Here is a 25841-nt window from a genome sequence, read left to right as displayed (position 1 = left end):
TCAGTGATTGATCAGCGAATATCGATATCGATCAGATAAGCGAATGTTTTGCAACAATTAAAATATTTCTTAGATACTGTTCTGGTCGGAAAAATAGGTAACGCATGAACCATAGCTCTCCGATGCTGTTTGGGTCGTGATTGTTCGATCAAATGATGAAGAATCTAATGTTAGCACTCAACCTTCGTCACGAAAGCGAGTGCATTTTACCAACCAGAGCTCATTATCCAGCGAGACCAGCTGCTTCCCACCGGTATGGGCTTTTTGCCTCTTCCATTCACTACGAAGTAGAACGGCCCATAAGAAAAGCCACTCACATTCCACAAGAAGTACCCGTACCATACCAGCAGTCCTTTCATCCGAAGCACGAAAAAGTCTGCGATAAAAGTGACAGCATAAACGCAAACAGCTGGCAGCAATTGGGCCGAATTGCTCCACATCTTAAGGCGCCACATCCATGGCATTCTGCGTTGAGGCGTGCTCTTTAAGCGGGCTTTGGATGGCACTCGTTCCGAGCAAGATTGCTGACCTTCGGGTAAAACCGTCCGGAATCGATACGCCTGTGGGGCGTAAGAGCACCTCACAGGGAACGGGTAGGCGACATAAGCAGCACAGAAAAATGGAAATGAAAACGAAGGATTGCGAGACAAATCCTGCCAGCGCCACCGGCATAAGTGCTCCTCCAGCCCGTTCTCGAGAGACGACTGACAGAGCCGTCGGATTACTGGCCGGTTTCTCGTGAGGACTACAGAGAACGGTTGAAGATTACAATGGGGGTAGCGTTGATTCTTCTTTTCGGCGTTGGAGGACGATGTTTGCGTCTGATGCTGCCATTGAGCAGAGGTCCATTGCCTGAAGCGAGCTTGAATGGATCCTAGTTCCCCAAGCGAAAAACGCACGAAGTAGCCGAGCGGGAAATTTGAATTTTTTGGCAGAGAAAACACCACCATAGCCAACAGAGAGCGAACGATGTTTTCGGTTACATCAACACCACAATAGTACTTTGGGCGTGTGGAATAAAACATTTTTGGATGTAATTTGTAATCTTCGTGTCTCCAGCACCTACCCTTATCCCAGACGCCCCCTGCGTAAACATGGACCTGCCAGAGCAATTACCGATCCCGGGTGTGGCCAGAGGGTAAATCAGCCGACCAGAGGAGCTTTCCAGTTTCCCCCAGCGCGCCCCCAGAGATAAGTGCGCCTCTGAAGTAGCAGCACTCGGTCGGTGCGGTGCTAACACAAGTCGAGAGTTTGCTGCTAATTAAACAAATTAATTGTTGTTGTGTCTTCTGTCAACGATCGTTCCCGTCGTCGTCGTCGTCGTCGTCGTCGTGATTGTGTCAACAGATTGCTTCTACCCATTGAGCCTTAATCAGTTGTGCCACTAAAACCGGTAGCCGGCTCGACTGAGGGGCTTTCGCGGAGGTTTCAAAGCGAACACCAGGGCAGCTACCGGCAACGGCTAGATAGAAAGAAAAAGAGAGATAGAGAGAGTGCGTAGTTGAGAGAGAGAGAGAGAGAAGTAAATGAAGAAATAAACAGCGAGGTAGAGAAAGAGAGAACGAGAGGTAAAAAGACATTCAAAGCACTCCTAATGGAATTATCCACTTCTTTCCGATCTCCTCAACCATTGTTATAACGAACGAGCGCTTCCTCGGGCTTTTGTGGTTCCTGGGCTGGTAGAACATTTAGAACCGGTGGAGTGCTCTAGCGCTGCTGGCGGTGTAGTGTTTGGGTAAGCGGCCTTCTGTCACTTGCAGCCAGCTGCAGCGAGTTGTTATTTCCTTTTTCTCATTTTCTACGAAAATCACAACCCCGGCCCCCACCAGCGGTTGCCGTTGATAAGGGATTTAATTAAAAAACCTTCGTCAGCGATAAAAAAACAACACGCTCGCTTCCAAGCCCAGGCAAACTTTCGCGCCATAGAATTCGCACCAACGGTGGCCAGATAATAGATTCGCATGCATGCATACGGAAGTTTGGTGCGGTATCGATTTTCCGATTCAATTTTATCCGTATTCGATTTTCGCACACGGTTCTTACCATCTACACACCTTTATGTGCCAGATAGCAGCGAACGCTTAAATCGAGCAAGCTTCTACTGCTGTACAGATAATCATGACAAGGATGATGCTACATTACAATCCCATGTAACGTTGATATGAAGCGAGAACTAATAAAGAAACTGAGTTTCTAAGGACGACGCTACTAGCAACACATTCTAGGAGTATCTGGTTTGATTAACCCTTGGAGATGCATCACGCCTTTCGTGTAATAGTTTGAATTCAACCCAAACTAGCAAGAAACTTTATTTAATGTAAACATACACAGCCTTGAATGGTTTGAAAGAATATACCACAAAAATTAAGCATCGTACGATTACTAGAAAGAGTTATTGAACACTAAAGGATAACCTCTCGTTCCATTGTCCCAAACGCAATGAAAAAGGCTTTGCTTCAGCATTTCTGACACTCGCATCGATAACAGCATGCTTGCGTTTCCTTGGTCACGTACCACATGAACCGATTTTTTTCTGCTTGAAAATAATGCAATGAGGAACAGAGCGAACTTCTTCAGAACTCATCATGCATGTCTTCCTGGTGCCAGCGAAAGTTTGGACGCTATGAATACACCCCATCAAATACCGCTTGCAGATACTCATGATGCCGTTGCTGCTGTGTGGTAAAGCATTTTCATACCTTTTTTTCCATGTCTCTGTACACGTTTACAAGATGATGTGAAAAAAAAAAGATTTATTTTTTGCTCGTTTCGTATCTTCCATAAGAGCGGTAACTTTTCTCTTAATGATTGTGTATGTTAGAATGATTCCAACCAGCAAAGAAAGAATAGCTTTACTGAGGTGTAACAAAACATTTACGATGAAATTGAGCGCATCGCAACATATGCTTCATTAGGATAGTCTAATCGAGATTCAAGGTGTTACAACTAGTTAAAAAATGGTTCTTGTGGCATCGTAGTTTGATCACAAAATTGATTGTTTGAAAACCAAACCAAAAGTTAAAAATACCATTGCTACTTAATTAATTTTTCTATGCAGTAAGATAGAAGACAATGAAAATGGATATTGTATTTGCTATATTAAACTAGTTTGTTCAATCTTTCCAAATGTGATTGACATATTAAATCGCTCATTTTCATTTTTTTTTGTTGATTTTTTATTGATTGTTTACTTTTTTTGATACATTGTATTTTGTATTCCATTGCAGCAAACACATTTTATACAACGTTTCGCAACTAGCGTTGTGGTATGAGTTTTCAGAATGATACATTGGTGTAGCACTGCAATAAAACTTTAGAATGTTGTTTCCTTCAGATGACAGTATGAACTTTATTACCATGGTGACACGAGCAAATGCGTATACTACCCGTTTGTTCCGGTGACAGCTTGAGGGTCCGCGCAAAGAATGTTGTCGAAAATAGATGCGTCGAAGAATGGACGACGACGAAGCGAAGCGGTGGAACAAAATGCAGACTATTCAAGTCCAAGTGTGGATTGCAAATATACATAAACATGAGAAAATCTCAACCCCACCAGGGACGATGTTAGCTTTCTTGAAGCATTGAAGAAGATCGGTTGCGGTGGTTGAGGTGATAAATCATGCACCCTTTGCTGCGGGGTGGTAAAGTTCATAAATCACCTCCATAAACGAAGCCACTGTGCTAACAGAACAACGAGCAAAAGTATCTCATCGTTCGTGAGGTAGCTCTTTCAGCTCCTGCAGACTAGAAAAAGCTAAAAAAATGTACGCAAATGCTCACATCTTTTACCGGTCTACCTGAACTCGGTGCAAGCGAACCAAACATTAACCTCTGCGTTACTCATTTTGCTTTCAACAGATGAATACTTCGGAAAAAACAACGTTTTTCTGTGGCTTACCACTAAAAGTATTTCGAAACGAAGCGGCAGATTGACCAGGGCTCTCATCGTAAGGAAAATATGAAAACTTTCTTCTTCATTGTATTAACTACATTATGCAGGCATAGAGTTTGTTCCAATTTCAAAATTCGAATTTTCAAAAGGTATAGAATTTAAAAGCTTTGTAATGAGCAACTATAAAAGCAACTAAAAAAGTTTTATTAAATGAGGTGTCGAAAACGTTGAAATATTTTAATGATTCCCGGAGAAAATGGGTGATAAAAATAATCGAGATGCCAAATAAAAGCACCCTAACGAATATGATAGGAGCTTGTTCATAGCTCTGTTCCATTCATCACACATCTAGAACAAATACAAGCATGTGAAATGGCGGTTATTTTCATTGCTAGAATAAACATTAAGGTGCTGATGATGACGAAAAGAAAAAATTGAACATTTTTCACAATAGTCAGGGTGCAATCAAAAACAAATGTGCTGATTTTATTTCTTTAAACTAACAAAAGATGGCAAAAGTTTTTCTCTTTCTATGCATGGTTAAAGTTCTTTTAGCAGAATCACTAAAAGAACAAAATCCATATTCCAGAAAATCGAATGCTTCGAATCGTCGTGTAGACTATGTTCGTTTTTCTGCTTGATTTTTTGTACCGCAGTCATGTGTAACTTTGTATACAGCATTTGCCCTGGATGCTTTATCAGCTATGATGGAAACTGTTCTATATGAAAGTTTCTCTATTCTTTTTCTTTTTTTCAAGCTAAGAACGGTGTTTCACATAAACACTCATCTAGCTTGAATCTAGCACGAAACTAGCTCTTTCTTCGATGCAGGTGTGTCTGGATGAAAGAATTGGCATGAATGAAAAGAATGTTTGGTTTTGTTTTACTTTTGACTTGAATGAATTGGCCATCATCATTGCTTGAATCTCGACGGCTTTTGATGTCAAAAATGCGCTAGATGGAGACTCCTGGTTGCTTGTAAAGCACATGGTGACACCACGAATTACGATGGAGACGCCTGGTATCTTGTAGATATTGCTATATTGAGATCCAACTGTTCAAGCAGATTTGCATTGAAAGGAATGAAATGATTGCATGTATTCAAAGCAGTCTAGGATATATATGGATACGTCAATCCGGAATTTGAGAAACAAAATGGTTATTGTGCTTTTGACTGTAATATTCAAAATTTGTTATAGCTTTTTGAAAACAAAAGAAATCATATTCTAAAATTGTACAATTAAAGATAACATATAATCAAAATGACTTACCGTATGGATCAATAGAAGAATCAATCTTTTAATACCAGTCAAATAAGAATACAATGTTTGGTGACGAATAGTTTTTGGCATTTTATTCTCTCAAATGTAGGATGAAATATAGAAAAATGTTGCGTTTCACTGTACTTTCAACGACACTTTATTGTGTTTGTAATTTGACTTTATTAATAAAAGAATCATTATCTATCGAATCAGTTGCTCAAATATTTAAACCCTGTACGGTTGCATTTGTTAGATTTTATTTTGATTTTAATCATATTTCTTCCTATCTGGTTCGAGATGTACAATTTTCTATTTGCTATTGAGAAATGTCATTTTTTTCGACCTTGTATCTCAAACAATTTGTTTTAACTTCCTTGGGCTGACAGCAAATTATTTGTTTTCTATGGAACCCAGAAGTTAATGAATTATTGATATTTTGTTAACAAAAAATAGCAACAAAAAAAAATTTGTTGAAAAGGTTCGTGATTTCCGTATATCAATAGCTGTTACAAATGACATTTGTAATGCTCTCGCGCCCACTGAGTGAACCGGTTCAGAACCGAGAAGGATTTAATATAAAGGGCAGAACGAGGGTCCTGCGAGGCCTCTTTTCTTCGCGACCAATAAAAGACCTCTTTAAAGTGTTTTCCTTACATCCTTGGAAGAACACTAGAAAAACGCCTTTTTCTTGCGTAATTGCATTCGCAATAATAGCACTTCGAAGCGAGTTTGATTCTTGCTTTGCACATTTCCACGTGAAAGATAAAAATTTACTCATTGAAAATTTTAGTTCTTTGCATATTACTTCTTTGCATTGTAACTTTGTGTTCGAATTGTTGTTTTACTTTGTTTCTTATAGATTTCAAATATACGCATGATTGTTTTCCGCGGAATGCAATCAATTGGGCATACACCTAACAACATAGCATAAGCTTTTTAAAAAGCGTTGAAAATATAAATATAACTCCTTAAATACGTTTCCGCAATAACAATCTTTTTTTTTCACCTTGTCTGCCTGAACAGAATTTGCGATTAATTGGATTAGTTTTCATAGTTTCCCCACCCATCTAGTGTCTCTTGGGAAATGCAACGTCATGCGAATTCAGATTTTTTATTGTGTTATATTTAGTCTACTATCATTTGGTTTCCTCGATCAACCTTATAGTATAATATTGTGGGCTTCAATAACCATGTATTCTTAATTTCAATGTCGGCGAGCTACATTTGGTTATGGACCACTATCCTTGTAGTTGGTTGTATTTTGTTAATACTCAGAACTCAAAGCTGTCAACGTATCCTTTACTATATACGTACCGATAGATGGTTTTTGAGTGACTGCCTGCCTTTACTGAATCCTCAGAAACCTTTCAAAGTAAAACATGATACACATTACTCATTGTTGTTTAGATACTGCTAAGAATAAACTGCGGAGCTTTGCTCTTCGTGATCAATTGAAATGCAAGATCAGTTTTCGCATGTTCTGATAACTCCATTGGTATCATGTCGTTTAAAAAATACCAATCATTAAGCTCTGTGCAGTTTATTTAAATGATCCTATTTTGGAACGTACAATTGTACTTGGTTCTTATTTATATTAATTCTCATTTCGATTGAGATACGATTCATAGGTAAGATTAAAAACTCGTTTGTTTCATTCTAGCTCCAACATTATTTATATTTTTACTTTTTAGCACGTTTCTGCTTATAAAAAATGTTGATAAACTGAATTCAACATACCTGCGATTCAATAACCATGTTTATGGTAAAATCCTAATCGTTTAATTTGATTTAAACAATTATATATTCTCTCAGTTTACAATAAACAACTTTTCGTGTACTGGTGCACAATTTCACATTGAATTGTATTGACTTACTTCTTTTAACTTTTTCTTTACGCTATTTGTTTTTCATAAGTTTATACTTATAATGCTGCGTGGGTCGGTTTTCGTTCGGTTTGATTTAGTTTTAGCCAGCTGCGTTGTTATTTCAATGATTTTGCGACGGATTGTGCTCTCCCAATAAATAGCTGAACATGTTTGTTGAATAAATTTGTGTTATTAAACTGAAAAAGATAAAATGAACTGTTTTCGATTGAGAGAGCTGCATCCGTTAATAATAATGTTCCTACATGGCTCTAGGCTAATACAAGTGTTCGTTGGTTTTGATGAGGCCTACCTTTCCAACCGCAGCTAGGAGAGGTATTTCCAACGAAGATAAAAGTTTCAATAGTGCTGCGTGCCGTATGTATCGTGTAAGGAATTGAAAAATATTAAAAAATATGTGTATTCTCCAAGAAAAATGAGGCATAATTACTTGCCACATAAATTTAAACAACTGTTCAACGCTTAGTCGAAAAACAATATAGTTCCAAAAATCAGATATCGTATTATTTTCTTAATAAGAATGTTCTGAATCATAAATACAGGACTGGTTGATTGCTTGCTTATTATTATGAATTAAGTTTAGCAGAGCGGCCATTGTAGACTTGCGTTTGTTTGTGTTTATGTCTCATCATCTTGCTCGAATCTCAGACCGAGCATACTTATGGCTGTGGGTGTTGTCAGCTCGCAAAAAATGATTTATGATACTGCATATCATCCAACGTGTGATATGACGACTTTTTGTAGGGCACAACGGCAAGAATAATGTTCACTTTGAGCGACTGAGCATGAAAAGTCTACTTACGCCGGTGTTCAACGTTCAGCAACTTAGGATAATGGTGATGATGATGATTGAAGAAACAGCTTTTTCACGGTGTGTCATACCGCAGATGGTAATCGATAGACATCGTGGCACAAAAGCCAATAGCGTTGTACAAAATTTGTTAAGTTCACATTACTGGAACAAGTATAAAAAAGAACAACCATACGCCTTCAAAAACAACAATAGAGTACAGTAGGTTATCGCAATGTAATACCATTTTTCGTCGATTACAATGATGAATGATGTCTCGCAAAATAGTGATGCAATCTAAACTTAAATTAATTTTCCGGATAACGAAATGCAAAGAATTGTGTAATTGCCACAAATACATGGAGCAAGATCGTCAAGCAACCTATCCGTAACTAGATCTTCGTGGAAACCCTTTGGGGCTCATTTACGCAGTCAAACAGTTGGAAACCATCCTCATCAGAAGCAACACAGCAGATAGTTCTGCATTCTATTTTCGATCAATTATGATCGTTTCTCTTTTTCCTGGGTTTTCACGAAAGGCTGAAATACACCACATTTGACCTAACGCTTCTATAAAACACTTCAGTGCTTTAGACATTTGAAACCAGCTATTCGTGTTTGATGAAGCATTGCTATACAAAAAATGCTTACAAGTAATCTCGACAGAATTAGAGTGTATTTTTATATTTATCTATTCCATGCATGTTATATAAATATTGTTCATCGATTGTAGATGTCAAATAAATATATGGCATTGTTGCTATCTTCATTTAATTTTTTGCACAGAACTTTCCCTTGTTTTCGTGGACCAATGTAGTTTAACATGCACGATTTAATTTACACATTTCACCCAAAATCCTGTCTCACCGAACTGGTTTCAAACCCATTTTTCGTTGCATGGCGCTTAACGCTTACATCATGAAACAGCTTTAGATACTACTTTACATAGTGACTGATGCTAACCCTCCTCGAGATAGAAATCGTTGTATGTGCAGAAAAAGCCGAGCCACATTTCTCTCCGCGATGCTAATAGTGGTCCATTACGTTGAGGGAAGCACCAGTCCATTATCAGGTGCGTGAAGTACCCTTTTACTTCCAATTCATACTGCTCCATTTAATGCCTAATTAGACGTGACCGAATTTGTGAACGAGAGCTTCATCGAAATCGTTAAGGATGGACATACGGTTGTGGGAAAGAGTAAAAACATGGGAACGACAATTGGGTTTCACGTTTCGAAACGCCGACGCCCCCACTACATCTTTCACTCTGGCGCACTCATTTGCATCGGGCCGGTTATCCGAAATAGGCGGTGGAAACCTCCGAGCTTTATTATCGACCACGGTGAATACACTGGGAGAGTTGATTTTCATCAGTCGAGCTCTAACGTACCTGATGGCAGCTCACCAGGCTTTTTAATACGGGAGCTGGTAATTATGAACTATAGCGATGATGATGATTACGTTCTCATTATTGATGAAAAAATGGATGATCATGATCATGCCGCTCATCAAGGTTGTGCACCAACGAGATATGTGATTTATCCTGTAATGTAGAGAAATGAGTATTATTGCATAACTCTTAAAATTAGAAAAAAAAACAATAATTGAACAGCAATGTAAGGTTTGAACAAGTCTGTTAGTTTGCGGAATTTTTTTACTTTCACTTGATTTGTGGCTACTTCATCTAACAGAATGGCTCAACCAAACTGTCTTTAAACGGATCTAATAAATGGTCATCTAGCTCAATCTGATCAATCATCAAGCTCAACTCAGAAAATGAAACTTTATTCATCCCATGCTGTACAAGACGTTTCCTTACAATGGATAATTTTTTACAATAAACAGTTTCGTGAATGCAGAGATTGACAAAGATAAAAAAAAATCATGTGCACGCTTTCTAAGGGTGCTATTCTACTTCGAAAAGTTTTTTACTCGTAATACATGCAAAACATACAGTAGTTATTTTAAAACTTTCAAATGCTGACAGAAACCGCATAACCGACGGCTGGAAACTTTCTGCAAGCTGTCAGCTGTTTTTATTGTTTGTTGACATCCACAAAACTCAGCCTATTAAACTCAACCCAAGTTAAAGGAGGTACAGGATAAAGTTCATTTCTTACTTTCTTTTGTCCTATTGATGTTCGTGTGTAAGCTTTCTCTTTTGTATTCTGACAGTTCACTTATGTTTTCAAAAGAAGAAAAATACGACCTTTTTTTATATTGACCAATGATTTGCTTGTTATAAACATAGGGTAAATGGTGATTGTAAATGTTATAACAACCCTAAAACCAATTTGAATGTACCCGACTTTTTCAACTAACAATCATTGCGCAGTGCACAGAATATCGAACAATCAACAAAATGGGACAAGTTTTTACATTGAAAACAAGAAAGTAAAAACCGTTCACGTTCAGTTACAAGACGTCTCATTTTAATACAGGCCTGTACTCTTCGATTGTTGCTGTACAAGTGCCATAGCTCTTTATTTTTTTCTTTAAATCAAATAAAGGTCATTTTCCCTAGTTCGATAATCCACCTAATATAAATAGTACTAACTTAACTCGAAATAATCATTTTCGTTCCTTGCATAGTTTCTTTATTCTAGACATTTATGATACAATAAATTGTCATTAATTGTGTTAAATATAATTGATCTCATGTAGAATAGGTTTACAATTTGATACTGTAGGCTATACCGTTGGAAAAAAAATCAAACCAAATGAGCTTATAAATAGGTTTTTTTTTCGTCTGTCATTATATTCAATCAACCAGTCAAGTAAGGAAAAAAGCATGTTTTTTAGTGAAACAGTTCTATTGAGTTACAAAACAAAATGTTTGATAATCACTTAATATAGTGACATCACTTGAATTTTCCTCAATCAAACCACACTCCTACAATGAAGTTGGTCACTTTAAAATTCGTGTCATTGCCGAAACCAAATTGTACTAGGTAGACTAATTTATTTTGAAGCGAAAGAGATGTCAAAACATGCTCTACTTATTATTAATTAATTTTGCTATTGAAGTTGTGCGCCTATCTGATTTATTTTTGATTTAATGGATGACATACTTGCTGAACTGGTTTCCATCCAAAGCATTAAAACCAGACACTCATGAATCATATGCAACAGTTGGAAAAGAATACAACTTTTGCACCATCTGACAAACTAGAAGGAAAACCTTTCCAATTCTGTTAGAACGTCGACGCTACGAATGGACACACTTCCAACCTAAAAACTGTTGCTAAATTTTACCAACCTTCACTTCCATTCGGTCTGGCTCATAAACTTCGATAAAAGAACACACAATTTCACTTACGTGCCATGTTGCCGGCAATCTCCCTCTCATCTCGGTCCGGTTATCCATCCATATTAATCTAAGACGGAAATGGAATTCACCAAGCAACTGACCGCCACGTGCATGAGTTGCCGGTTGAAAAGGAGCGAGGTCGATGATTACGGAAAAAGGCAGCGTTCTCGTGTTTTTGCTTGCGGTTTCCTTTACCATGCTGCCGTAACCCGGTATCTTCCGGTCTGTCACTCTGGACGATTTGTTGGCGTGCCTTGGAGAAGGTAATGGTAGCGTGCGTTTGGTTCCGTTCTGTGACGTGGGCAACGGCATCTTTACTAGCAGGTTCGGGCAACTTAACCGGACCCAGTCGTTGGTTTGTCTATTTTTATTTTGCTATAAACTTTTATCCACTTCCGCTCGGCCACGAATTTTCCGTTTTAGGTTTGATGTTTATGAGGGTTGCTTTCTGCTCTCAAAGCACGAGGGCAGTAAAAAGCTCAACGAGTCCAGCGTGGCAAATAAATGTAGCAAGTTGCATGACGATTACATATCTATCGTGTAAAGCAAAAAATCCAAATATGTACCAGTATATGCACATCTCGTCAATGCAACCATGAAAATCTTCCTGTCGATTTACTAAACCTGCACATTTCCAACTCTTTTTATGAGCCCACGAGAGAATCTTGTATGACTCGTAAATTAATGGTGCTGTGTACGTGGTACCACGAATTTACGGAATTATCCTGATTCGAAGGCTATAGAGAAATAGTAATAACTCATTCGATAGCTATCAACATTTAAACAGCATTACCGATTTAATGTGTCTTTAAAAACGTTTCCTACACCTGCAAAGTTTTTCTAGAATACGGCTTCTGATCCTCTAATAAAACCACTATCTGCCTGCTAAGTGAATTGCTTGCCTTAAGCGTTTCGATGCATCTCTCGTAAGCACCAGATGCACCCAAACCATCCTGTATTCACCGGTGAGGGTGAATTTTTTTTGCTTTGCCATTCTTCGCAATTTCCCTTTTGTTCACCATTTAAGTTTCTCTTGGTTTCAAACACCATCCCTGTCACCGTTCGGACTTTTTACCAAGGGAATAAAAGTCATTCTACGTACCGGTTGAAGGGAGGAAATAAGAAAATGGCTTCGCCTTGAGGACAGTAGCCTGGCAATGCAGCTTGATTTGCGTGGTTTCAAGGAAAATGGCGTCTTCGTGCCCGGATTAAAATAACCCTACCTGGTGCTCTATGCTGTGAAACAGAGCATATTTTTTTTTAAAGTTGTATGCAGTTTAAAATTGCTAAGAAAACAACCTCCACTCACTTTTATACCGTAGGGTTTTCTCATCACAAACTAATAAAATTATCTCTAAATTTCATTCAGAAACTGTATTCAGTTCTGTAGACAGCAAAGATTTACGCTTTATGAAAATTAAAATATTTTAAGGCATTTGAATAATAAACATTTCTGAGCCTCATACATAAACAAAGGTTTTTCAGTATCCCAGAAGATTTTAATTTTATTTTCAATAGAGTGCACAAGCATTTTAGCTAAAGCCATATGCTATAGCAACAGATTCATGTTAGCTTAGCTATGCTATGTAATCTATAGTACTTTCATGTAATTCTATTTGATACCAGCAACCAAGAGCAATTATTACAACCAAAGAATTATTGCATCCGGAAAGGCACTTGCTTTTACTTATTTCTTGTTTTTATTTACTCGAATTTTTGGTCAGAAACCAAATTCACTCGCAAACTTCACAAAACTTCACAAAACTCACTCGCTCGATATTTAATCTTGGAGCTTTTCATTATTTTATAACACTTATCTTACCTTTTTTGTATCATGGCTAAATGCCTAACAATTCTTATATAATTTTTCCAATGCCCCCTAAAATGTACATTTTTCCCAGTCCAAAAGCTTACAGATTAGTGGGGCAAATTTATCCCGAAGCAATCACTCAAATATAAAAAAAATCAAGCCACCCACAGAAGCCACAATCGGATTAATGGTTTTCCATGGGGGCTGTTAATGAGCTTTTGACCTCAGTAACATTGACGTGTTTTTTTTTCAATGCTCAAAATATTCTTTATTCCGTGGTTGAAATTACCCATCTGTTCATCCGCAATACCCGCAGCGAATCTTTTCAACAGTGATTCTATCCCTAGCAGCAATTGTTCATTAAAAACGATCACCCCACAGTAGGGACTGCGAAAGATAACTTTTCGAAAAAGATTCAATGGCTTCAATTCGCTTAAACGCCAAAGTGATTTATTGGATTTTCAGCTGATGAAATTTACTTTGTGTAATCCATTTGCTTTTCTCCCGCAGGCTGGGTAAATATCTCTTCTAGCTTGAAGTAATTTCATTTTCGTTCAATGCTAATCAAACAACCAAGCTCCCCGAGCTTAGCAGCTGAGTTTGAAAAATGTTACGGTAAAGCTTTAGCTCTTGGATGAAAAGTCGTTTCAAAAGTCTGTTCAATAATAATGGTGAGTTTTATGAGTTTCGTTAGATGTTTGGTGTTCTTTCATCAACGTTTGATGGGTTAATGCTTTCCAGTAGAAAGGACTCAACATCTCAACAGCTGTGCATTTCAAAAAGCTTTACGAACATTTTACATTTAAAGAATCTTTAATCTACAGTTACTTACAATATTTTCTTCCTTTATGGGTTTCTACTCATGATGATGAAGATGGAGTCGGGGTTGATGGCAAGGTAATTTGATGATAAACACGCAAGCGATTAGCAGCTACTACGGAGCGCTGAACTAGAAACATCTTAAACGCCAGTGACGGACGTTGCTTCCGGTTATAAAATGTCTGGACAGCTACCAGTACGCGTCGTTTTCGTTGGCAGTGGCATATGTCGCTGGCTTCCCAGCCGTCGGCTTCCCGGTCCACAGTAGACGATCTGGAAAGGAAGAAAACGAGACGCAATTGTGAGAGCGAAAAAAAACGAAATCTCTTATGACAGCTTGGCAAACAAACCGTGGTTAGGAGTGGCCTCCCAACCGACCCATTTCCTGCACATTAGTCAACAATCCCGCCAGGGGCCGATCAGGCTCCCTTAAGACGCTACGTGCCATTTGAAGATGTTTATTTCGAATGCTCCACCGAAACAATAATCCATAATCTTTCTCGCAGCCGTTTGGCACGTACATCGTCAGCAGCGCACGGCATTGATGGGAAGAGATTATGTTTGTGTGTCTTGAAGCCGAAACGTAAGATAAATTGGATTACGCGTTTCGGTTCAAACCCGAAGCAAATAAACATGTGTCGAAGCGGGCTATTTATCCCGACCGGGAGTGATGAGCTGCTGTTCGCCTTTTCCTTCAGGTGTGGTATGGTTACGCTTAATTACTTGACGTGTTAACAAGATTTACAGCAGGTCGAAGGATATTGCGGCATTGGCATATGGCTGTTGTGACTTGTTTACAAAAGGTGAAACACAATCCAACTTGCCACTTTTGAAAATTAAAGATTATTCTCGTAATGAGTTCCGAAGATGATGATTATGAAGCAACGTAATAAGATAAAACATATGCCGTAACGAACAGCAAATAAACCCAAACAGAGAACAAACATGTGAAGGAGACGATTTTTTATTTCTTTGAATTTTTCTACTCTCTTCTCGCTCGCTGCGTTTCACATTCGCAAACTATGATATGTCAAATTAAATAAAAACAGTGGCAAAAATTCCTTTCAATATTATCGTTTAAGCCACACAAAGCCATCGTGGTACTATCGCCTTTGACTATCATGAACTTGACATGGATCCTTTCTTACAAATAGAGCAGGCCTGAATTGATATCGTTATGGGATAAAGAGGAAAATAACACACGGAACCAGCCACATTGTCACCAAGCGTCGAGCATCTTATACATCACAGTTGTCGCATACCACACACGCGCGAGTTCGTTTCACCCTTGCCTTATGATGCGATACGGCTCTCGAATGCATGCTCATCTGCCCCGAAGTGCTTTAATCATGGATGTAGCGACCCCTGTTGGCCACTCTCACAATCCCTCCACTGCTTCGCGGAAGCTTTTGTCGCCGCAAAGAAAATCACCAAGTGCTGATGCTGCATCGTTATGCGCTTTGCTCACCCAGCAGACTCCACGAGAGTGCCCCTGAAGGAGGGTGCGATAGTAAAATACGATTACAGTCACCCGTTGATGACGTTTTATTTTTGAGCGCAAACGCGATCATGCCCCACTGGGTGTTGGGAGCATGTGTAACAGAAGACGGAAAGGCTTCACTACGTTTCTCTTGTCCACCGCAGTTTTCCTTTGCATTCGCTTTTTCCTCATGCACGTGTCGAGCGTCCAAACCAACCGCATTGGCAGCAGAATGATGCGATAGCATAAAATGTGAAAGAAACCAGGCACCACAATTTATTATGATGAATGGGTGTGCGTGGTATGGCACCAGCAAACAAAATGAAAAGTGTTAACATTCCATCCCGAACGAACCGCTTGGGCACTCGCGAATGGGTGAACGAACGCTGAGGATGGTTACTCATTAAGCACGAAACGACAACTTAAAGATATAAAAAAACAGCTTACTACCATCCCTGTGGATGCACTCTACTCTGCATGGTTGCATGCTTATCTTTCAAATTAGTCACGCAGAAGCTACGGCTGGAAGCTGTTGTCAAAGACAAGATGTGATAAATCGTGTCGCGACATTTTTTAAGCTTCCATGAGCAGGTACTTTCAAACTGTTATGTCGATCAACCTAAGCTGTTTTTATGCGAAATTACATCATTTTTTTATACCATAAATGGAGGTTTAGGTTAGTTTGTTTTAAAGCGACTTACACCGAAGCATTTCCATAAAATTTCTGATAAGTAGTTAAAGCACTCGTCTTATGGATTATGATAAGCTATCCCGATGCCATTCAAGCCATAGCAATGCACCAACAATTAAATGTGTATGTGCAAAGTGCTCTTAAATAAATCCCCTCAGCCAGTCGTCTATTCGAAGCTTAGAGGTAACTGTTAAGTAAGTACCGCCTGAAACGATAGCGTTTAACAGCACCATCTCACTAGCATCCTCTCGATGGCAACTTTCTTTGTCCGGCATGCACCCGAACGCGTTCCTCGCGCACCTCACACATCGGAATGTCTTTTGACACCAGCTGTTCCATGTTGCGGTTGTTGTTACCAGAGCCAAACGAAGGGATACCGGCTGTAGAACAATGCCACCGACAAAGGAACTCAATTTGCTCTCGAGCACGTGTAGCATGTGCACCCCGGCAACTGCAGTTGCAATTAGTTCACTGGAGCACACGGGCCGACATTCTCATCAGCGGCTCCCGGGAGCACTCCTTTCCTAATATATTCGCTTTCCGCACCCGGAGTCGATTGTTGCAATATACCAGCGTTGGTAAAGCACAACGAGGGAAGAATGGGAAAAGCCACATCGCGTGCAACCCGATATATACACGCTCTTCGGGGAAAAATGGAAATAAAAACGAAACGGAAGCTGAAGGAAATATCGTTCCCACGTACCCACGCGATGACGGAGAAGGATGTCTAAGTCATTCTGCAAGCGACGTAGCTAGCCTGCCATTTGTGGCTGCTACGAACCACGATCCTGTTTGTCAACTTCCAAACGAACCGCAAGCGGGAAGCTCGACATTAGAAGAGCAACCGTATGCAGTGTGTGTGTGTTTCCGACCAACTATATGTGTGGGGATGCGAACTTTGAGCTAACTTTCCAATTTGGAGAGACTTCATTGTCCCACCCTTTGCTCATACACCTTGCACGGAACGGTGTTGAGAAGATTTCTATCTTTAGATACTGTTCCTAGAACTCCATACGTTTCAAATGGATGCTCCTTTTACTTGCAAGATGTCATTGCTCGTGTATCTGATTCAGCAAACTGCATAGATCGCTGATAAGTGTGAACTTGGTTTTTCACTGGACTTGGGTTGCGATCTCAGAAAAGTTTCGAGCTGATGCCTGGAAGTGCATTTATTAAATCAAGATGATTTTCCTTTTGTTGTGGAAGCTTAACAATAGGAATTTTGCATGGTCATTGCGTCGAGAACCTGTTGGGTCAAATTTTTTAAACGAAAAATTTAATTTCATTCCTATTGTATCTCTGATTTTATATATTTGATTTCACAATTCCTATTGCCTTTTTCCTTGATTCTTGCACCTGCCACTGCCGGAGACAACAGCAAAGAAGTCCAATCGCCAATTTATGACGAGGGTTTGCTGGAAAAAGTTTAATCCCCTAAAGGACTTCCCGCTGCTAACCACGCGGAAGGGCATAGCTTAAATTTCTACAGCTACTTACGGTGCCTTCGGGTGAAATCGTTATTCAATATTTCTCGTTGCCTCTCTAGACACTTAACATGACGCTATCGTGTCCCTGGAGGTTATTAAACTGTCCAAGTTTTGCTCCCGAACAATTTGCAACAGATATGACAAATGTCCCTTTCTCTCCCAATGGGTATACGGTAACTCGAGCTGCTGCGGCTTGCTGATTGTCACCCAGAGCATTGTAGATATAATGCGTCCAGGGTCGATTTATAAGTAGATAGTGAGTTGGTTTACATTTACCGCAAATAGGTATTTAAATAATCATTTATACTGCCTAATGTAGTTGCTGTTACTCTTGAAATATGTTATACGAAGTCATTCTATGTTTGAAAGCAAATATAAAGTTATAAGAACTTATTCATTTACGATCCATTTTTCACATTTTTACAAAGGCCCTGCTTAGCTTGATCCGATGATGGGCACTTCGTATGAGTACTCGTTAGACAACGTTAAATTCTGAGCCACATTCATCAAATGATGACAGTAGTGATAATCATAGTAAGGCTTATGCGCAAATCAATAAATAATACGAGTGTGTGACAAATCTCCCAACTGGTTCTGGGTGATTTATTACCCTCACTATGATCCTTTCAAACCTTTGAAATCCACTCATTACCATGGACGCTATGCATACTCTGTGAATGGAAAGTGAATACGGTTGATAGAAAATCACTGAATGAACAACATTCCAGTGAACTCATACCCGTTTATTTCTTTTGCTCCTATTCCAAAATGCAATATTTTCAGAAACGTGTAACCTTTGGCATATGGTTTGGACATGTTATTCCTGAAAAGCTTTACACGGAAAACAAGCAACATCATTCAGACACCTGACATGATTTAGATAGACAGCATTTCTGGCTCATTTTCACAGAGTCATGCTTGATTCATGTGTGCCAACTTTTTGCATACGTTATGGGCAATGTAGAAGCAATTCTTTTTTGTTGCACAGATTTTCAATATTAACATTTAAGTATTAATAGAATACAATCACAGCAAAATTATAATTTGTAAAGATTTTCAAATATGCTTCACGTAGTACTTGTTTGTACAGCCTATTAACATACATACAAAAAGCTTCTTTGGCAGTAATTAAATAAATTACATTTTTATCCATACACATTTCACACACCTAATAGAAGACAATGAAATATTCAATACACATTTCTCGTACTTAAAGCACGCACCATTTTAAGCGCTACGCTTAGTGCAGCTTGCTATCTGTTTCTGCTTTGAACTGTGTACGAAGGCACAGTCGGGATTAAAAATTTAGATGACAATCTACCGGATGGCAATCTTCGTTCCGGACATCGAGCGCATCAAGCCGAGCGACATCACGAGCGAAGCTAGATTGAAGCCATCTTTCGACAGTTCGTGCGCTCTTCCTTTCAGCCTTTTCTCAGCGTCATCTGTCGCGCTACACGCTGTCAGATCATAAAGTATTCCGAAACGTGGTCTCCCGCTGGCTGCACGAAAAGCTGCTTGTCAGCCATGGGATGCAATGGCGAGAAAAACGACTTTCCAACGCTGTTACCTTCAAAGAGAGCATGATAGGCTCGGAGGAGAGAAATGAACGAGCCCTTAGTGCGCGAAGGCCTCACTTGTACCTACGAGTGGTTGCAGCACGCCGACGTTGGTCCGGTCTAACGCTTGACATCTCCTGCAATGAGATCGTTTCTTTCAGCACGACCTCACCACCGGAAAGCTGTTGGAAACCCGCCGTATGCAAGACCACTCGGTTTTAACATTATGGGCGCCAAAGTGACTCCCGTATTAAATATTTATCAGGTTAAACATCGTTTCATCGCTAGCCAGCACTTTGCCCGTCGCCAGCCATAGCTGGTTGGCTTGTGACTTGCCCAGTTCCACCTAGACCACAGACGCCGGGCCTACCTAATGCTGGAACAATGTTGGGGAAAGGTAATGACTCTTCAGAATGAAAAATAGCTTATTGGAAAGTAGGTCATCCAGTCATAAGACACCCAACATGGCTAATTTCGTCGCATGGCTCGTAAGCTCTTGTTTTTTTTCTCATGAGAAACGATAAACCCAATTGAGCGAGAATATTTTGCGTCCTGCTATCGTAACATCAATGTTGGATGTGCAATCACAACAACTTTATCGTTATCAAATACTACTTTCTGCGCTTTGTAAAATATCGCTTGTGCAAATTCAAAACCGATAGATCCCTCGTAAAAGCTGTGCAAATAGCAAAAAGTTTCAAAATTCGTATTTGCATAATTTATTTGCCAACCCATTTCAGGGTAGCCCAGTGAATAATCCGTCAGTTGCAACCTGTTTTTGCTATTTTTCAATGCAAGCGTGGTAACTTAATATTCCTGCACGGCTGTAGTAATATGACGTGTGAACTTTTTTTGGTTTTGCTGGAATTTTTTAACTTTCGCATACATTAAAACTATCAGCACATCTTTAAACATTCAGCTAGCTGTTTTCGATGCGTTTTATATTCCTAAGTTTATGTTGGTTTTTAGTATAGGATAATTGTTTAAAAATACTAAAAATAGCATATTAGTTTTTGCAAGCAAATATTCACAGCTTGCACAAAAAATTTTCAATGAAAATTTAAGCATGAACTCTTATGATGTCCTATGCAGTGCCTCAGTCAAAAAAAAACAGCATGCTGTAAATGTCTATCTCGTTCTTAATGGCATATCACATAATTAGAGATCTTTAAGAGTGTTTTCAATATGGAAACACATGGAAGTTTGTTTCGTTACAGAATGAACATTTCCAAATGTGCGTCGTTCAATCTATCATCCCAAGCAGCAAGTTAGCCTACGTAAAACTCAAACTTTCCCGTGTGCTTAATTATAATGTCCTTTCGTAGCCATCCTTTCCAATCTCAAGTACAAACAGAACTATGCATTCAAACTGTACCAAATCTGTGGTTATGCAAGTCAGGGATCTGCGAATGGAGAAAAAGTGGATCGAAATACTCATTAACCCAAGCACGTAGCCGTCCGCTTTGGTCATCTCGTTGCTTTAGTATCGTTTTAGCGAGCTGCCCAAGGCAATCGCACTGCTCGAAGCGCGTCTCTGCGAGCAACCCGCGTCACGTTGTCCATCGTTTCCATTAACCTTTAATCGTCGGGAAATCATTTGACAGCAGTCGTCCCACTCGATGCATGCTGCGAGCATATTTCCTTCGATGCCTTACCTTACGTACTCATCACACAACGGCACAGCTAGAACGAACCGATCTCACGGAACGGTAGCTGATGTCACCAAACGAATCGTTTTCCATTTCCCGTCGTAATAAAATCGTGGCCTTATCGCAGCAACAGTACACGAACGCAGCTGCTCGATGCCACGCCAAGCTGCATTCATCGTGAAAAGGAAAATGAATGTGCTTTGCATGTGTTCTTTGTCCTTGAGCGTAGAGCTCGAGGACGGTGCATCAGGACCGGCTCAATTTTTCAAAGCACGATACCGATGGCATATTACGGGCACAGAAACGAAAATCAAAGCAGAACCACGGAGCCATTGAGCAAAGCGACAGCGTTTCAAGTGGCCTGTTGGATTGACTGAAATTATCATACATTCAATGTCCTATTTTACTCCCTAAACATGTGATATTTTATAATAAAGTTGTTATTGGGAACCCTACTACAACCATAGTGATGTTGAAAACGTCATCAAAATAATCTCAATACTAAATATACGAGCTAACGTAGATGCTTACATTAAAATGATTTTAAAATAAAAAATCATTTCACATTCGGCATAGTTGCAAATATTGTAACGCTGCTATACAGTGACCATTTTTCTCGGGCAGCGTGAGTCTCATGTGTATTTCATCTAGTCTTATCGGTCTCTGGGCGAACGACATGAATGGAGGCAATTCGCTGAAGATAAAACTGTCTCGAGCAGAAGCAGATTCATCGGAGCAACTAACAAAAAGCATCCTATGGCGCATGTGACATTTACATGATCAAACTCGCTTGGCAGCCCGACCGTTTGGCTTACGTTACGAGCTCTCATGTGAGAAATTCCACCGCGTGCCGTTGGGAAACGTTTGATGTTACGGTTTTATTTATGCGCCAGAGCGTGTAAACAAAACGCCATTTTCGGCTCGATGCTCGGCGTGAGTTCACACCACACTTCCGCTGGCAATTGGGTACGGTTTTCAAATAAACAATCTCGATATTCGGAATACCGCAATCCACTTGCATGTGCGTAAGTGCATGACGCGATCGTCGCAGGGTTAACCAATGATGCGCTGGACGAAAATAGCATATTCAAGGTGATTATCGCATACACCGGAATTAGCACACACAGAAAGTTTATTTGAAGTTAATGTTCGATAAAAACGCGCTCAACCAACAATCACTGTACATAAATGCTACAGCATACAGTATGATTGGAACGAATATCTTGAAGGATGGCCCATATCTTAGATAAAGTAATAACTAGTAGATCAATGAATTGAGCATCATCTAATAAGTTTACCATTTAACCATTTCAATTTGACTAGACATTACTTTTTCTATACTTGAAGAACTTTCCAGTTATCTAATTTTTTGTCCGAAAATAATTAATCTTGGAACGAAACTGTGTGTTCACAAAGCTTTTTTCATCAACCAAGCAACAAATTGAAAGTCAATTTGCTTCGATAAAACATGAATAAAACTGCCACCGTATCCCCGGAAATGGAATCCGTCGGATACAGAGTGGAGTCTATAGAAATCTGAAATCATCTACAATGTATCGTCAGCATCTGGTAGATGTTCGATTCAATGTTATAGAGCAGCACGAAAACAAAACGTCAGAAATGTGTGTAAGCTCTGCCTGGAATCGATTGCGTTGCTAGGAGATTGAATTCGAAAGCAACAATTGATAGTGTCCCAGAAGCTGAGCGAAGTATGGTCGTTCCAAGGATACAGTCAGATTAATTGCGTTAGACAAGTTTCGCCCTTGCTTTCATCTGGACTTATCTGTCCATAGCGTATTACCATTTGCATAAAGGACTTGCACATTCAAACACTATTTTATCTACGATGAACCTGTGTAATATGCGAACATGCGTTGTTTTGCATATAATTCATATTCTATTTTTGTTTATTTTATGCACATATGTGGTTTTTAGATAGAATAACTTTTTTGGAAAAATGTATGAAAATGGGAAAAAAACTAAAAATAATAAATCAACACTTAATTTCAGCAGACACTAGAAGGAATACTGTGATTACATTTCTCTGCTTTCGAGCATCGTGTGGACACGCTTCTAATCTTCTGATATAACTGGGACCAAAGCTCACCAGTACGTGTGTTGCTCAACCTTAAACTGAGCTCAATCGTCACGTAACGAATTACTGGTCTGTCACTTCGCATCGAATCTGGATTGATCACTTCCGCCTCGCACTAATGGTCACGTGGAGACTCTACCCTTTTGCAATAAAATACAATGCGTAAATTGTGTTGACTTAGGGTACTTTCAATACCGAAGACGCAAAATGCAAATTAGTAGCTCAGATTCCAGCCCACTCGACACTATTTATTTACAGCTTCATCGAAGAAAATCAATCTCGTTTCCGATCACGTCAACCGGAACCGTCATCAAACAGGGTTACCAAAGCAACGTCGTGTACGTGTACCGGTCGTTCTGGGGCTACGGTGACCGAGGGTTAACTAATCCTTGATGTTTCTGCTACATTCGAGAGCTTGTTACAGTCCCGACAGTTCATACGACGCTAGTTTATGATTCAAAAGTTAGCACGTCTCTTGAGATGAAAGATTCCAGATAAATTGATGATGAAGCCAGTAGAATAAAACAGCAGGTTCATACATTTGCAATGTGTTTGACCATATGACGTTTCTGGATAGCCAATGTAGTACCGATCTGTGAGATTGCATAGCTTGTAACGTTACATCTCATCATTTCGAGGGAGCTGTTTTGATGTTTAGACATGAGCATTCAAAAAACAATGCATATAGTTTCAACGTAATTATGTTGTCTAACAAGTAACCATTTCCTGATATTCTTGTCCAAGCAATCCGTGCTATTAGTTGACATCATTTTCACACACGCTTTTTAATGCATTCACTGGATACATGTCCCAGTTTCAATAACAATGTTTATTTTCACAACGCAGATTGCAAATATTGTGATGTGTTGGAGTACTGTTTTGTTTCAATATGTCCGCAAAGCAATATTTTAAACCTCACCATGCTTTGTAGACTTTGATTCTAAGCCGAATTAAATTATTTTTACTACACGTATTCCAACAAACGTGTTTTGCTACTGTAAATATTTAAGAGCTAGCGACGGTATTTTTCGATGTTTAACTCATATTTTTAGAAACTTACCGTCAATTTGCTGCAAGCTATCTTTTAACGAAGGGATCATGTACCGAAACAATTGAACAGTCGTTTGAAAAATAAACAATCATGAACTGGAGGAAAAAACAAGAAATACGTAACGTAGAGTAAAAACATTTCCCTGTGCAACGATGTTTGTCTTTAAAAGCGTAATATAATAGCATGACGTGTTCTAAGAACCCGACCATTGTATTTTTTTTTTTGCAACAAAGACCCGTAAATCTAGCGAAAATAAATAAAAGCTAAGGTTTCAAATGGGACATAAACATCAACCGTGCTAAGGTTAATTACTTACATCGATACTGTGGAAACGACCTACATCGATAGAAACCAAAACAATCTAAAAGATTTCGTACTTGCTACCCGTGGTATTTTGTACCTCATGGACTTGCAAAAGTACGACAGCTACACACAGGTTAGCGGTTATATACAGTGTCCTTTGAGGTACAGATGAAACATGAAAGTAACCGCAAACCATAAACCAATGTCTAGAATTTATTGTTTTCTGCGCCAGGGCAACCAAGCTGGACCGAACCTTTTACGAGCAGAGAAAAAGTCTTCCGTACCGTAACGTATAATGGAATGATAAATGACTCCCCACGGGAAGATGACTAACCACACAGCCGAAACACGGTGATGAAAAGAACAATATCAACGTGTCTCACCAAGCCCCTGCAAGGTCGAGCTTTGGGACACGAGAAAAAAAAAATCACCCACAAACACACACTCACAGTGGTCATATTCAGAAAGAAATACCTACCTTGCGAAACGCTTTCCGAAAATTTTCCGAGAGGAACGCATACAGCAGGGGATTTATACAGGAGCTTGTGTAGGCCAGGACATGCGAAACTATTTGTAGCGATATTTTGAAATGTGTATCCGGTACGAAAACATCGACACTTTTCAGCACCAGAATGACCTGCAACAAAAAAGATTTATTCAAGATGATCATTTTCAATGAGCCCTTGCGAATAAAAACACTACCATCTAGTCAGGATGAAAGCAATTGAAAGTTTTAGTATTAGCATCACGAAATCAGAGACTCATTTATGAGATGTTGATATCAACAAAGTATTACTTGTATTGCATTTTTTTTTCGTATTATAAACTATGTATGACTTTTTCTAATGACAGATGAACGCGACTTTAGATATGAATGAAACATTCTCTAAACTATACATGAAACAAAACATAGTAAAAACTTCTAGAAAATACTTTGTTGCATGGTATATATCAAGTGTACATAAATGGTTGATTATTACCACTGAACACTGCTTCAAAAATTCATCCGACATTTGACCCTTATGTTCTTGGAACAGCTATGCATAATAACAACACGGATAAAATGGCATAAATTTGTACTGTATTCATAGCAATACCGAGAATTTAGCTTATTGCTGTGGAAATGAGATATGAAAACAGGTTATACAGCTTGCCTGTACCGTGTGCTCCGCCTGACTTGAATTGCTCTAAACGGGTTTTTCATATGAACTTTGTCTTCCAAATGGTCATACTGAAGTACCAAAACCAACCACTCCAATAAAAATATCAGCAGATAGCGTCACAGACGTGCAAAGCAATTATCATTTTAATGAGATTAAATTCATACCAAATGTGTGCTAGTACACTCACGCACTGCTCGCCGTACTGTGCACTAACAACCTGGAGCATGGAAGTGCAATGACGGTCAACTGGGAATCGCCCATCTACAAATGACGAACTGTGGGAAGTGCTCGTTCTCTTTTATGCAACACAATATGCGGTCACTGAAAACGTTGCACACTGACAATGAGTTCTCCTGGGTATGCTCAGAAGTTTTATGACCTCCAAGTGATCCAGTTGTTTTTCTGTCAACTTCATAATTAAGCTGTTACGAAAAATCAAATATTGAGAAATCATCCATACAAGATTACAACACGTCACTCTTAGACCCTGTGCTCAGTTACATTTCCGTTATAGACGAACTGGACGAGAAAAAATAAATGATTAAAACGTACGCAAAATGCAAGCGTGCTATCCTTGATTACGTATAACCGTTAGAT

The 25841-nt window shown here is 39.2% G+C and overlaps 1 protein-coding gene across 1 annotated transcript in view; it reads right to left on the bottom strand.

Moving 5' to 3' along the window:
* Positions 1 to 13937: 13937 nt before the first annotated feature.
* Positions 13938 to 25841, bottom strand: part of LOC128720348 (allatostatin-A receptor-like) — a 45918-nt gene continuing 34014 nt past the window's right edge. The window contains exons 3-4 of the mRNA XM_053814015.1: positions 24560 to 24718; positions 13938 to 14039 (exon numbers count right to left, since the gene is read on the bottom strand). Of these exons, the coding sequence (XP_053669990.1) occupies positions 13938 to 14039; positions 24560 to 24718 (261 nt within the window). The remainder of the gene's footprint in view (positions 14040 to 24559; positions 24719 to 25841) is intronic.

Source organism: Anopheles nili, chromosome 2 (genome assembly GCF_943737925.1).
Source record: "Anopheles nili chromosome 2, idAnoNiliSN_F5_01, whole genome shotgun sequence".
Taxonomy (NCBI): Eukaryota; Metazoa; Arthropoda; class Insecta; order Diptera; family Culicidae; genus Anopheles; species Anopheles nili.
The sequence above is the reverse complement of the archived record's forward strand: the minus strand, read 5'-3'. Positions and strand labels throughout refer to the sequence as shown.